Source organism: Cyclopterus lumpus, chromosome 23 (genome assembly GCF_009769545.1).
Source record: "Cyclopterus lumpus isolate fCycLum1 chromosome 23, fCycLum1.pri, whole genome shotgun sequence".
Lineage (NCBI taxonomy): Eukaryota > Metazoa > Chordata > Actinopteri > Perciformes > Cyclopteridae > Cyclopterus > Cyclopterus lumpus.
Genome location: NC_046988.1, coordinates 16,465,865 through 16,480,264, shown reverse-complemented (window position 1 = coordinate 16,480,264; position 14,400 = coordinate 16,465,865). Strand labels below are relative to the sequence as shown.

General features: G+C 45.2%; 1 protein-coding gene across 15 annotated transcripts in view; it reads left to right on the top strand.

Moving 5' to 3' along the window:
- phf21b (PHD finger protein 21B) overlaps positions 1-14,400 on the top strand; it is a 50,683-nt gene that overhangs the window by 14,300 nt on the left and 21,983 nt on the right. For all 15 annotated transcript variants that reach the window (XM_034526659.1, XM_034526653.1, XM_034526658.1 and 12 more), the window contains exon 3: positions 3,152-3,196. In XM_034526659.1, the coding sequence (XP_034382550.1) occupies positions 3,152-3,196 (45 nt within the window). The remainder of the gene's footprint in view (positions 1-3,151; positions 3,197-14,400) is intronic.

The following is a 14,400-nucleotide window of genomic DNA, read 5'->3' as shown; positions in this document are numbered from 1 at the left end:
TTGGTTCTGGTGCCCCCTGTGGACTAAAGTGGTAGTGTTGGTTATGGCGCCCCCTGTGGACTAAAGTGGTAGTGTTGCTTCTGACGCCCCCTGTGGACTAAAGTGGTAGTGTTGGTTCTGGTGCCCCCTGTGGACTAAAGTGGTAGTGTTGGTTCTGGTGCCCCCTGTGGACTAAAGTGGTAGTGTTGCTTCTGACGCCCCCTGTGGACTAAAGTGGTAGTGTTGGTTCTGGTGCCCCCTGTGGACTAAAGTGGTAGTGTTGGTTCTGGTGCCCCCTGTGGACTAATGTGGTAGTGTTGGTTCTGGTGCCCCCTGTGGACTAAAGTGGTAGTGTTGGTTCTGGCGCCCCCTGTGGACTAAAGTGGTAGTGTTGGTTCTGGTGCCCCCTGTGGACTAAAGTGGTAGTGTTGGTTATGGCGCCCCCTGTGGACTAAAGTGGTAGCGTTGGTTCTGGTGCCCCCTGTGGACTAAAGTGGTAGTGTTGGTTCTGGTGCCCCCTGTGGACTAATGTGGTAGTGTTGCTTCTGACGCCCCCTGTGGACTAAAGTGGTAGTGTTGGTTCTGGTGCCCCCTGTGGACTAAAGTGGTAGCGTTGGTTCTGGTGCCCCCTGTGGACTAAAGTGGTAGTGTTGGTTCTGGTGCCCCCTGTGGACTAAAGTGGTAGTGTTGGTTCTGACGCCCCCTGTGGACTAAAGTGGTAATGTTGGTTCTGGTGCCCCCTGTGGACTAAAGTGGTAGTGTAGGTGTAGGTTCTGGCGCCCCCTGTGGACTAAAGTGGTAGTGTTGGTTCTTAAGGGTATGCCACTCTCAGTCCTGGTTCTCCTTTCCCCCCTTCGTCTGGTTCCCTCTGAAGGTCACATAGAGGTTGTGTGTGTGTGTTTCAGGAAGACAAACTATTGTGCTGCTAAAACCACAAACAGTTCAGGGGGCTCTAGGGGGGGCTCTAGGGGGGGCTAGGGGGGGTCGTCCTTGTGCCGCCAGTCAGTCGCTAACAAAGAGCGGCGCACCATGGCAACAGATAAGGCTGCAGTAAGAAGGTACACCTGAAACTCTTTAGGTCACATGATCACTAGAGAGGTGGAGCTGCTTTAGGTCACATGATCACTAATAAGACCAGTGCCTTAATGGTAATACTAGTTTGTGGACACTGGTTTGTTGCACCCCTGAGATGGTTAATAAGGAAACTAAATAATAAATGAATAATAATTTATTGGATGTTTCTTTCATATTTTGACCTCTTCAAGGCCACAAAATGATTTGAAAGCATCAGTGTGACTCATTTCTAGTGATTTATGTATTCATTCCTCATCACATCCTATGAAACACACCAAGAAGAAGAAGAAGAAGAAGAAGAAGGAGGAGGAGAAGGAGGAGAAGGAGAAGAAGAAGAAGGAGGAGAAGGAGAAGAAGGAGGAGAAGGAGAAGAAGGAGAAGAAGAAGAAGTCAGGACGAAGCGGCAAAGCTTGCCGGTTTAACCTTCCACGAGGAGCGTTTGATCTCGTATTTATCTCCCGTAAAGCTGGGAGAGACAGGGAGGGCCTACATTTCCCATGATGCAGCCTGATAGCATCTCTTAAACCAGACGGACTGGAAATAAACACACAGGTTCCTGTTAAAATGCTCGCAGACAGATTTACTTATAATCTGATATTTTATATTCTCATCGTTTCAGTTTATTTCAGTTTATTCTGTTTCAGAGACAATGGACTGTGAATGTAAAAGAGGCCCGAGGATGGAGCCCTGAGGAACCCCATCTCCCTTTATACATCAGCTGTGAAGGAAACACTAACTGGACTTCTTCTACTTTTCCTCTCTGAAACCAATCTGTTTCTATTTTGAATAGAAACTAGAAATGGACGCTTTTAAAGAAGCTGAGTGCGTTCAACGTCTCGAGGGGATGAACTTCACTTATGGTGTTTCCTTTGACCTTGAAACGTGACTCCTCCTTCTGCCGCTCCTCCGACCACCAAACACACTTCTTCCTCCCAGACGGCCCGTTTCCCATGAGGCCCGGCGGCATTAGCCAAACAGCGCTAATGCCAACAAGCAAAAGCCACGCGTGTGTGTGTGTGTGTGTGTTCTCAACTGAAACCTCTTTGCTCCTCTAAGCTCGTCATGTTAAAGGGTTCTTGTAAGCACCTGCGTGGAACCTTTCACAGATGGTTGTATGTATAACTCTTTACATTGGGTTCTCGGTAGAACCCTCTGAAAAGGGTTCTGCTGTGTGGGTTCTAGTGAGCCCCTTTATTGTCACTTTGTTTCTTTTAACTCCTGATAACACATTGCTTCATCCTCCTCCTCCTCATCCTCTTCATCCTTCTCCTCTTCATCCTCCTCCTCCTCCTCCTTACTCTTCATCCTCCTCGTCCTCTTCATCTTCTTCATCCTCCTCCTCCTTTTTATCCTCCTCTTCATCCTCTTCGTCCTCCTCATCTTCTTCATCCTCCTCCTCCTCCTCCTCATCCTCTTCATCCTCCTCATCCTCCTCTCTGCTCCGTTGGTTCTGTGTTAGAGGTCTCCGGTTCTCTCCCTCTGGAAAGCAGTAAATCCTCTGCAGCAGCTGATAGTGGAACGTCGTAAAGCGGGTTCTCGCTCTGCGGGTTCTCGCTCTGCGTTTTTCTGCTGCGGGAACACAAGATGTGAAGAACCTCGGCTCTGGTTCTCCCTCTCTGGTCTCAGGCGGTTCCACGCGGTTCCATCAGATCATAGAACAGTTTTCATTGAGTTTATCAACGTCAATAAATACATAAATACTACGTTATTTAGCCCTCTGCAGCCCAAAACCTGCTTACATGTACTCAAGTATGTACTAGTACAACGTTTACATGTTCCGCTTGTACTGCTTTACATCATTTATTATATAAGTTAATTTATGATGAATTCATATAATATATTTTATAATATTACACTAAAAGGAGCATGAAGAGTACTTTTGATACTGCTGAAAATACTTGTGTACTTGGATACAGTACTTGTTGTTGTATTTGTAGACTGGTAGTAGTACTTTGAGAAAAGGATCTGAATACTAGATGGTCCAGGCTTTTATTGTGAAAGGTGTGTTTCAGCCGCTTCCTGCTCTGCTTCATCACTTCACTCACCAACTGTCTCTGAAACGTGAAGCTTCATGTGAACGTTTCTTCTTCTGTTTCAGAACCAGACGCTCTGCAAAGGCCTCAACGAGCTGCAGAACGGACAGGTGAGCAGTATTCATTAGTACAAGTACAGTAGTATTCTCAGCTGCAAGGAGTACAAGTACAGTAGTATTCTCAGCATCAAGCTGAGTACCGTAGTATTCTCAGCTTCAAGGAGTAAAAGTACAGTAGTATTCTCAGCTTCATGGAGTACAAGTACAGTAGTATTCTCAGCATCAAGCTGAGTACCGTAGTATTCTCAGCTTCAAGGAGTAAAAGTACAGTAGTATTCTTAGCTTGATGTGGTAAAAGTACAGTAGTATTCTCAGCTTGATGGAGTAGAAGTACAGTAGTGTTCTCAGCTTGATGGAGTAGAAGTACAGTAGTATTCTCAGCTTCATGGAGTACAAGTACAGTAGTATTCTTAGCTTCATGGAGTACAAGTACAGTAGTATTCTCAGCTTCATGGAGTACAAGTACAGTAGTGTTCTTAGCTTCATGGAGTACAAGTACAGTAGTATTCTCAGCATCAAGCTGAGTACAGTAGTATTCTCAGCTTCAAGGAGTAAAAGTACAGTAGTATTCTCAGCTTCATGGAGTACAAGTACAGTAGTATTCTCAGCTTGATGGAGTGAAAGTACAGTAGTATTCTCAGCTTGATGGAGTGAAAGTACAGTAGTATTTTTAGCTTGATGGAGTAGAAGTACAGTAGTATTCTCAGCTTGATGGAGTAGAAGTACAGTAGTATTCTCAGCTTCATGGAGTACAAGTACGGTAGTATTCTCAGCTTCATGGAGTACAAGTACAGTAGTATTCTCAGCTTCATGGAGTGAAAGTACAGTAGTATTCTCAGCTTCATGGAGTACAAGTACGGTAGTATTCTCAGCTTCATGGAGTACAAGTACAGTAGTATTCTTAGCTTCATGGAGTATAAGTACAGTAGTATTCTCAGCTTCATGGAGTGAAAGTACAGTAGTATTCTCAGCTTGATGGAGTACAAGTACAGTAGTATTCTTAGCTTCATGGAGTACAAGTACAGTAGTATTCTTAGCTTGATGGAGTAGAAGTACAGTAGTGTTCTCAGCTTCATGGAGTACAAGTACAGTAGTATTCTCAGCTTGATGGAGTAGAAGTACAGTAGTATTCTCAGCTTGATGGAGTAGAAGTACAGTAGTATTCTTAGCTTGATGTGGTAAAAGTACAGTAGTATTCTCAGCTTGATGGAGTACAAGTACGGTAGTATTCTCAGCATCAAGCTGAGTACAGTAGTATTCTCAGCTTGATGGAGTAGAAGTACAGTAGTATTCTCAGCTTCATGGAGTAAAAGTACAGTAGTATTCTTAGCTTGATGGAGTAGAAGTACAGTAGTATTCTCAGCTTCATGGAGTACAAGTACAGTAGTATTCTTAGCTTGATGGAGTAGAAGTACGGTAGTATTCTCAGCATCAAGCTGAGTACAGTAGTATTCTCAGCTTCAAGGAGTAAAAGTACAGTAGTATTCTTAGCTTGATGTGGTAAAAGTACAGTAGTATTCTCAGCTTCAAGGAGTAAAAGTACAGTAGTATTCTTAGCTTGATGTGGTAAAAGTACAGTAGTATTCTCAGCTTCATGGAGTACAAGTACGGTAGTATTCTCAGCATCAAGCTGAGTACAGTAGTATTCTTAGCTTGATGTGGTAAAAGTACGGTAGTATTCTCAGCTTGATGGAGTAGAAGTACAGTAGTGTTCTCAGCATCAGGTTACATGAAATATTAATACTAATAATAAGTAAAGTACCTTATATTAAACTATAAAGTACTAAAGTACTTAATTGATGTACTTTCCATCTCTGATCATCTTCCCGAAACACTTGGAAAATACATTCTCAAAATATCCTCCTCCTCTTCCTCCTTCTTCTTCTTCTCGTCCTCCTCCTCCTCCTCCTCTTCCTCCTTCTTCTTCTCCTCCTCCTCCTCCTCCTCCTCCTCCTCCTCCTCCTCCTCTTCCTCCTCCTCTTCCTCCTCTGTTGTGTTTGAGTCGACCTTCATCTCCACAGTCCACATATATATTTAAAGAGACAGTAACAGAATGTAAATGCTGCTCCTCCATGGACAGTAGTGGTTCCTCTGTATTTAAAGAGACAGTAACATAATGTAAATGCTGCTCCTCCATGGACAGTAGTGGTTCCTCTGTATTTAAAGAGACAGTAACATAATGTAAATGCTGCTCCTCCATGGACAGTAGTGGTTCCTCTGTATTTAAAGAGACAGTAACAGAATGTAAATGCTGCTCCTCCATGGACAGTAGTGGTTCCTCTGTATTTAAAGAGACAGTAACATAATGTAAATGCTGCTCCTCCATGGACAGTAGTGGTTCCTCTGTATTTAAAGAGACAGTAACAGAATGTAAATGCTGCTCCTCCAGAGAAGAAGAAGAAACAAGCGTCCTTGATCATCTGACCTCTACCAGAGCTGTACTGGTTGTTATCGTCAGCTTGTTCACGTTTCACGTGATATGAATAGAGATCCAGGAAGAACTCAGCTGATCAGTCATGTGACGTCTTCACCTGAAGGACCTGGAGGTCCACCACCTGCTGTGAGCAAATTAAATATGGAGTCCTCGTATGGACCCGTTGATCTAATTTGAAGCGATGGCAGATGATCAATAAGGAGCTGTGGTGTCTGGATGGAGCGGGTTATTGAGTCTGAGAGGGAACCGATCATGAAGTCACCTGAAAGTATTGATCTGCTGCTGCTGAGGAGGCGAACCTCCTCCACAGCATGAAGAACCTCCTCCACAGCATGAAGAACCTTCTCAGCAGCATGGAGAACCTCCTCCACAGCATGAAGAACCTCCTCAGCAACATGGAGAACCTCCTCCAATGAGCAGCCATACAGAACCTCCTCTAATGAGCCGCCATACAGAACCTCCTCCAATGAGCAGCCATACAGAACCTCCTCCAATAAGCCGCCATACAGAACCTCCTCTAATAAGCAGCCATACAGAACCTCCTCTAATAAGCAGCCATACAGAACCTCCTCTAATAAGCAGCCATACAAAACCTCCTCTAATGAGCAGCCATACAGAACCTCCTCTAATAAGCAGCCATACAGAACCTCCTCTAATAAGCAGCCATACAGAACCTCCTCTAATAAGCAGCCATACAGAACCTCCTCTAATAAGCAGCCATACAAAACCTCCTCTAATGAGCAGCCATACAGAACCTCCTCCAATGAGCAGCCATACAGAACCTCCTCTAACGAGCCGCCATACAGAACCTCTTCTAATGAGCCGCCATACAGAACCTCCTCCAATGAGCAGCCATACAGAACCTCCTCCAATGAGCAGCCATACAGAACCTCCTCCAATGAGCAGCCATACAGAACCTCCTCTAATGAGCCGCCATACAGAACCCCCTCTAATGAGCCGCCATACAGAACCTCCTCCAATGAGCCGCCATACAGAACCTCCTCCAATGAGCAGCCATACAGAACCTCCTCTAATGAGCCGCCATACAGAACCTCCTCCAATGAGCAGCCATACAGAACCTCCTCCAATGAGCAGCCATACAGAACCTCCTCTAATGAGCCGCCATACAGAACCTCCTCCAATGAGCAGCCATACAGAACCTCCTCTAATGAGCAGCCATACAGAACCTACTCTAATGAGCAGCCATACAGAACCTCCTCCAATGAGCAGCCATACAGAACCTCCTCCAATGAGCAGCCATACAGAACCTCCTCTAATAAGCAGCCATACAGAACCTCCTTTAATAAGCAGCCATACAGAACCTCCTCCAATGAGCAGCCATACAGAACCTCCTCTTATGAGCAGCCATACAGAACCTCTTCCAATGAGCCGCCATACAGAACCTCCTCCAATGAGCAGCCATACAGAACCTCTTCCAATGAGCAGCCATACAGAACCTCTTCCAATGAGCCGCCATACAGAACCTCTTCCAATGAGCCGCCATACAGAACCTCTTCCAATGAGCCGCCATACAGAACCTCTTCCAATGAGCAGCCATACAGAACCTCTTCCAATGAGCAGCCATACAGAACCTCTTCCAATGAGCCGCCATACAGAACCTCTTCCAATGAGCCGCCATACAGAACCTCTTCCAATGAGCTGCCATACAGAACTGATTTAAAAAAGTATAAAAACTAGTTCAACAATACATTAAATGACTACAAAGAGACTCAAAACAACTGGATGGCTGCTCATTGGAGTCAGTTTGTATCTCTCTGAAGAACCTCCTCCACAGCATGGAGAACACTCTCTGGTGTCTCTTTGTAGCTGTGTGTCTCTGAGGTAGTGTGTTGTATCTTTGTAGTCATTTGGTGTCTCTTTGTTGCTGTGTGTCTCTGAGGTAGTGTGTTGTATCTTTGTAGTCATTTGGTGTCTCTTTGTAGCTGTGTGTCTCTGAGGTAGTGTGTTGTATCTTTGTAGTCATTTGGTGTCTCTTTGTAGCTGTGTGTCTCTGAGGTAGTGTGTTGTATCTTTGTAGTCATTTGGTGTCTCTTTGTAGCTGTGTGTCTCTGATGTGGTGTTTTGTATCTTTGTAGTCATTTGGTGTCTCTTTGTTGCTGTGTGTCTCTGAGGTAGTGTGTTGTATCTTTATAGTCATTTGGTGTCTCTTTGTTGCTGTGTGTCTCTGAGGTAGTGTGTTGTATCTTTGTAGTCATTTGGTGTCTCTTTGTAGCTGTGTGTCTCTGAGGTAGTGTGTTGTATCTTTGTAGTCATTTGGTGTCTCTTTGTAGCTGTGTGTCTCTGATGTGGTGTTTTGTATCTTTGTAGTCATTTGGTGTCTCTTTGTAGCTGTGTGTCTCTGATGTGGTGTTTGGTATCTTTGTAGTCATTTGGTGTCTCTTTGTAGCTGTGTGTCTCTGAGGTAGTGTTTGGTATCTTTGTAGTCATTTGGTGTCTCTTTGTAGCTGTGTGTCTCCGAGGTAGTGTTTTGTATCTTTGTAGTCATTTGGTGTCTCTTTGTAGCTGTGTGTCTCTGATGTGGTGTTTGGTATCTTTGTAGTCATTTGGTGTCTCTTTGTTGCTGTGTGTCTCTGAGGTAGTGTGTTGTATCTTTGTAGTCATTTGGTGTCTCTTTGTAGCTGTGCGTCTCTGAGGTAGTGTTTTGTATCTTTATAGTCATTTGGTGTCTCTTTGTTGCTGTGCGTCTCTGAGGTAGTGTTTTGTATCTTTATAGTCATTTGGTGTCTCTTTGTAGCTGTGTGTCTCTGAGGTAGTGTGTTGTATCTTTGTAGTCATTTGGTGTCTCTTTGTAGCTGTGTGTCTCTGAGGTAGTGTGTTGTATCTTTGTAGTCATTTGGTGTCTCTTTGTAGCTGTGTGTCTCTGATGTGGTGTTTTGTATCTTTGTAGTCATTTGGTGTCTCTTTGTAGCTGTGTGTCTCTGATGTGGTGTTTTGTATCTTTGTAGTCATTTGGTGTCTCTTTGTAGCTGTGTGTCTCTGAGGTAGTGTGTTGTATCTTTGTAGTCATTTGGTGTCTCTTTGTTGCTGTGCGTCTCTGAGGTAGTGTTTTGTATCTTTATAGTCATTTGGTGTCTCTTTGTAGCTGTGTGTCTCTGAGGTAGTGTGTTGTATCTTTGTAGTCATTTGGTGTCTCTTTGTAGCTGTGTGTCTCTGAGGTAGTGTGTTGTATCTTTGTAGTCATTTGGTGTCTCTTTGTAGCTGTGTGTCTCTGATGTGGTGTTTTGTATCTTTGTAGTCATTTGGTGTCTCTTTGTAGCTGTGTGTCTCTGATGTGGTGTTTGGTATCTTTGTAGTCATTTGGTGTCTCTTTGTAGCTGTGTGTCTCTGATGTGGTGTTTGGTATCTTTGTAGTCATTTGGTGTCTCTTTGTAGCTGTGTGTCTCTTGGGGTGGTTTTGACTCTTTGTGAAGATGCGCTTGTTTTATTCATAAGCTTAGCGCTGCAGTAGAACCAGAGAGGAGGTTCTGGAGAAGATGGCGGTCTTGGATCCAGGACACCAGAAGCTGCTCTCACCTTTTGAGAGTAAACAAACAGCATCATGTTGCATCATGTGGAGGCCCCTCCCCCACGAGGAGTGTGTTGGGATGTTTCCTCCCTGAAAGAGGAGGAGGGGCGGGACACAGACCCCCTTTGTCCCTCAGACCCCCCCCACCCCCCCCTGCAGGAAGTCCTCAAGCAGAACGTCTCAGTCATTTAAAGGTTCTTGTTCAACCTGTTTCAGCTTTTAGTCATTTGAGAGAAAAAAGATTCTTTTTGGAAACCAAACTTTTTTTAAACATTTTTAATATTTTCAGAAAAGTACTAATTCTTTTAATCACTTAATATGAGACAAAAGTGACTTGATGACTTGTCATCACTTAGCACTTTGTCTAGTAAATGTCAACTAAAGTGTTTATTTACTACAAACAAAATACTTTAAATAAAACATCACAGCCACCTTTTCCTAAACATAATTACTTTTTATAGTTATTTTAATGTAGCAAAGTCTTCTCTTTCCTCTTCATCGTTAAACTCTTTGAACAATAAAGTACGACTCATCAAGTCAATCAAGATGATTTACTAATTATTATATTTTCTAGTGGGAGGAAACAAAAGAAAAACAATTAAAACTAACAAAACAGTAGAGTTTAATATATAGAATAAAATAAATGACCATAATAAACCATAATCACATGACTTTACAGAATATTTTAACAATTTAATTTAGTTTATTGTTGTTTTATGTATTTGTTGTTGTTTTGAGGAGACTTTGAGCCCCCGGTGGCGTTCAGGTGAACTGCAGCCGCAGGACAAACCAGCACTGAGTCTCTTTGTGGCTGCATCTGCCCCCTCCATTGTTAGTGAGTCCATCTGCTGCCCCCCTGGGCCTCTTCATCCTCCTCCTCCTCCTCTTCTCCTCCTCCTCCTCTCCTCCTCCTCCTCTCCTCATCCTCCTCCTCTTCATCCTCCTCCTCCTCTCCTCCTCCTCCTCCTCTTCATCCTCCTCCTCCTCCTCTTCATCCTCCTCCTCCTCTTCCTCCTCCTCCTCCTCCTCCTCTTCCTCCTCTTCCTCCTCCTCCTCCTCCTCTCCTCCTCTCCTCCTCCTCCTCCTCCTCCTCCTCCTCCCCACCTTTAACCCGTAACATGAGGTCAACATGATGTAAGTTCCAGCTTCATTATGTATTTATAAAAATACGAGACTTTGTTTATTAATCAACAGTTTCTTCTCTTTTCTTGATTCACAAATATATTCAAACAAACATTCACAAGTTTGATCTTTGTTGACTTTGTTTGTACAGATTTATGACTAATAATGAGTGAATGAACACATTTTAATAATGAAGCAATCATTTGAGTTAGTTTCCTGATCAATACTTTGAATGTGTATCTTTACTTTATACTCGGTGGATGAAGTACTTTAGGAGGTCACCGGTTCCTCCAGAGGTTATTAGAGGCTTTTATTGTGAAGGAATGCATCCCACTGATCATTTAAAGCTGGAGACATTTAAAGTGAGAACAGGAAGTCTTCACACTGATCAGTTGTATTGATCCCTGATCAGAGAACTCCTTTAGGAGGAGGAGGAAGAAGAGGAGGAAGAGGAGGAGGAAGAAGAGGAGGAGGAGGAGGAGGAAGAGGAGGAGGAGGAGGAAGAGGAGGAGGAAGAAGAGGAGGAGGAGGAAGAGGAGGAGGAGGGGGGGAAAGAGGAGGAAGAAGAGGAGGAGGAAGAGGAAGAAGAGGAGGAGGGGGGGGAAAGAGGAGGAAGAAGAGGAGGAGTAAGAGGAAGAAGAGGAAGAGGAGGAAGAGGAGGAGGGGGAGGAGGAGAAAGAGGAGGAGGAGAAAGAGGAGGAGGAGGACCCAACCCGACCTGACCCTGACCGAACCCTAACCTGACCTGACCCTAACCTGACCTGACCCTAACCTGACCCTAACCCTGACCCGACCGTGACCCTAACCTGACCTGACCCTAACCCTAACCTGACCTGACCCTAACCTGACCTGACCCTAACCTGACCTGACCCTAACCTCACCTGACCCTAACCTGACCCAACCCTAACCTGACCTGACCCTAACCCTAACCCTAACCTGACCCTAACCTGACCTGACCCTAACCCTAACCTGACCTGACCCTAACCCTAACCTGACCCTAACCTGACCTGACCCTAACCTGACCTGACCCTAACCCTAACCCTGACCTGACCCTAACCTGACCTGACCCTAACCTGACCTGACCCTAACCCTAACCCTAACCTGACCCTAACCTGACCTGACCCTAACCCTAACCTGACCTGACCCTAACCCTAACCTGACCTGACCCTAACCTGCCCTGACCTGACCCTAACCTGACCTGACCCTAACCTGACCTGACCCTAACCTGACCTGACCCTAACCCTAACCTGACCTGACCCTAACCTGACCTGACCCTAACCCTAACCTAACCTGACCTGACCCTAACCCTAACCTGACCTGACCCTAACCCTAACCTGACCTGACCCTAACCTGACCCTAACCCTAACCTGACCTGACCCTAACCTGACCTGACCCTAACCCTAACCTGACCTGACCCTAACCTCACCTGACCCTAACCTGACATGACCCTAACCCTAACCTGACCTGACCCTAACCTCACCTGACCCTAACCTGACCCAACCCTAACCTGACCTGACCCTAACCTGACCCAACCCTAACCTGACCTGACCCTAACCTGACCTGACCCTAACCCTAACCTGACCTGACCCTAACCTGACCTGACCCTAACCTGACCTAACCCTAACCTGACCTGACCCTAACCTGACCTGACCCTAACCCTAACCTGACCTGACCCTAACCTGACCTGACCCAACCCTAACCTGACCTGACCCTAACCTGACCTGACCCTAACCCTAACCTGACCTGACCCAACCCTAACCTGACCTGACCCTAACCTGACCCTAACCTGACCTGACCCTAACCTGACCCTAACCTGACCTGACCCTAACCTGACCTGACCCTAACCCTAACCTGACCTGACCCTAACCCCAACCTGACCTGACCCTAACCCTAACCTGACCTGACCCTAACCTGACCCTAACCTGACCTGACCCTAACCTGACCTGACCTGACCCTAACCTGACCTGACCCTAACCTGACCTGACCTGACCTGACCCTAACCCTAACCTGACCTGACCCTAACCCCAACCTGACCTGACCCTAACCCTAACCTGACCTGACCCTAACCTGACCTGACCCTAACCTGACCTGACCTGACCCTAACCTGACCTGACCCTAACCTGACCTGACCCTAACCCTAACCCTAACCCAACCCTAACCTGACCCAACCCTCCGAAGCTTCAATGAAAGATTAAAAAGCCATGAAGCAGAGTCTCCACGTCTTTCTGTCCTCTTGAGAAGGACCTCGTCCTCTCTCCTTGAGTACTTCACTAGCCTCCTTTCTCCTCGGCCGGGAGTGCGGGACCTTTTTAAGAGAGTACTTTTCTATTGTGAAGATCTGAGACGTTCTTCCATCCCGGGAGGAAAGGCCTCTGTCTCCTCGGACCCTTTCAGGCCTGAAGGGCCTCGCTGGTAAACGGAGCGTAAACAAAGGAACGTCTGGCAGCTGCTCAAAGGAACACCATCCAAACTGCATAATGAGGGTACTCCTGCAGGAACGTTCTCAATTAAACCAGATGGAAGAGCAGCTCACAACCACAGGTTATACAGCAGAACGTTCCCTTAAGTAGAGAAGAACCACAGGTTATACAGCAGAACGTTCCCTTAAGTAGAGAAGAACCACAGGCTATACAGGAGAACGTTCCCTTAAGTAGAGAAGAACCACAGGCTATACAGGAGAATGTTCCCTTAAGTAGAGAAGAACCACAGGTTATACAGAAGAATGTTCCCTTAAGTAGAGAAGAACCACAGGTTATACAGCAGAACGTTCCCTTAAGTAGAGAAGAACCACAGGTTATACAGCAGAACGTTCCCTTAAGTAGAGAAGAACCACAGGCTATACAGGAGAACGTTCCCTTAAGTAGAGAATAACCACAGGCTATACAGGAGAATGTTCCCTTAAGTAGAGAAGAACCACAGGTTATACAGAAGAATGTTCCCTTAAGTAGAGAAGAACCACAGGTTATACAGCAGAACGTTCCCTTAAGTAGAGAAGAACCACATGTTATACAGCAGAACGTTCCCTTAAGTAGAGAAGAACCACAGGCTATACAGGAGAACGTTCCCTTAAGTAGAGAAGAACCACAGGCTATACAGGAGAATGTTCCCTTAAGTAGAGAAGAACCACAGGCTATACAGGAGAATGTTCCCTTAAGTAGAGAAGAACCACATGTTATACAGAAGAATGTTCCCTTAAGTAGAGAAGAACCACATGTTATACAGCAGAACGTTCCCTTAAGTAGAGAAGAACCACATGTTATACAGCAGAACGTTCCCTTAAGTAGAGAAGAACCACAGGCTATACAGGAGAATGTTCCCTTAAGTAGAGAAGAACCACAGGCTATACAGGAGAATGTTCCCTTAAGTAGAGAAGAACCACAGGCTATACAGGAGAATGTTCCCTTAAGTAGAGAAGAACCACAGGCTATACAGGAGAATGTTCCCTTAAGTAGAGAAGAACCACAGGCTATACAGGAGAATGTTCCCTTAAGTAGAGAAGAACCACAGGCTATACAGGAGAATGTTCCCTTAAGTAGAGAAGAACCACAGGCTATACAGGAGAATGTTCCCTTAAGTAGAGAAGAACCACAGGCTATACAGGAGAATGTTCCCTTAAGTAGAGAAGAACCACAGGCTATACAGGAGAATGTTTCCTTAAGTAGAGAAGAACCACAGGCTATACAGCAGAACGTTCCCTTAAGTAGAGAAGAACCGCAGGTTATACAGCAGAACGTTCCCTTAAGTAGAGAAGAACCACAGGCTATACAGGAGAATGTTCCCATAAGTAGAGAAGAACCGCAGGTTATACAGGAGAACGTTCCCTTAAGTAGAGAAGAACCACAGGCTATACAGGAGAACGTTCCCTTAAGTAGAGAAGAACCACAGGCTATACAGCAGAACGTTCCCTTAAGTAGAGAAGAACCACAGGTTCTTAAGTAGAGAAGAACCGCAGGTTATACAACAGAACGTTCCCATAAGTAGAGAAGAACCACAGGTTATACAGCAGATTGTTCCCTTAAGTAGAGAAGAACCACAGGTTATACAGCAGAACGTTCCCTTAAGTAGAGAAGAACCACAGTTTATACAGCAGAACATTTTACGAAGTAAAGAAGAACCTTCTCTTAAGTAGAGAAGAAAGTTCTACGAAGTAAAGAACTAGAAACTAGGCAGAAT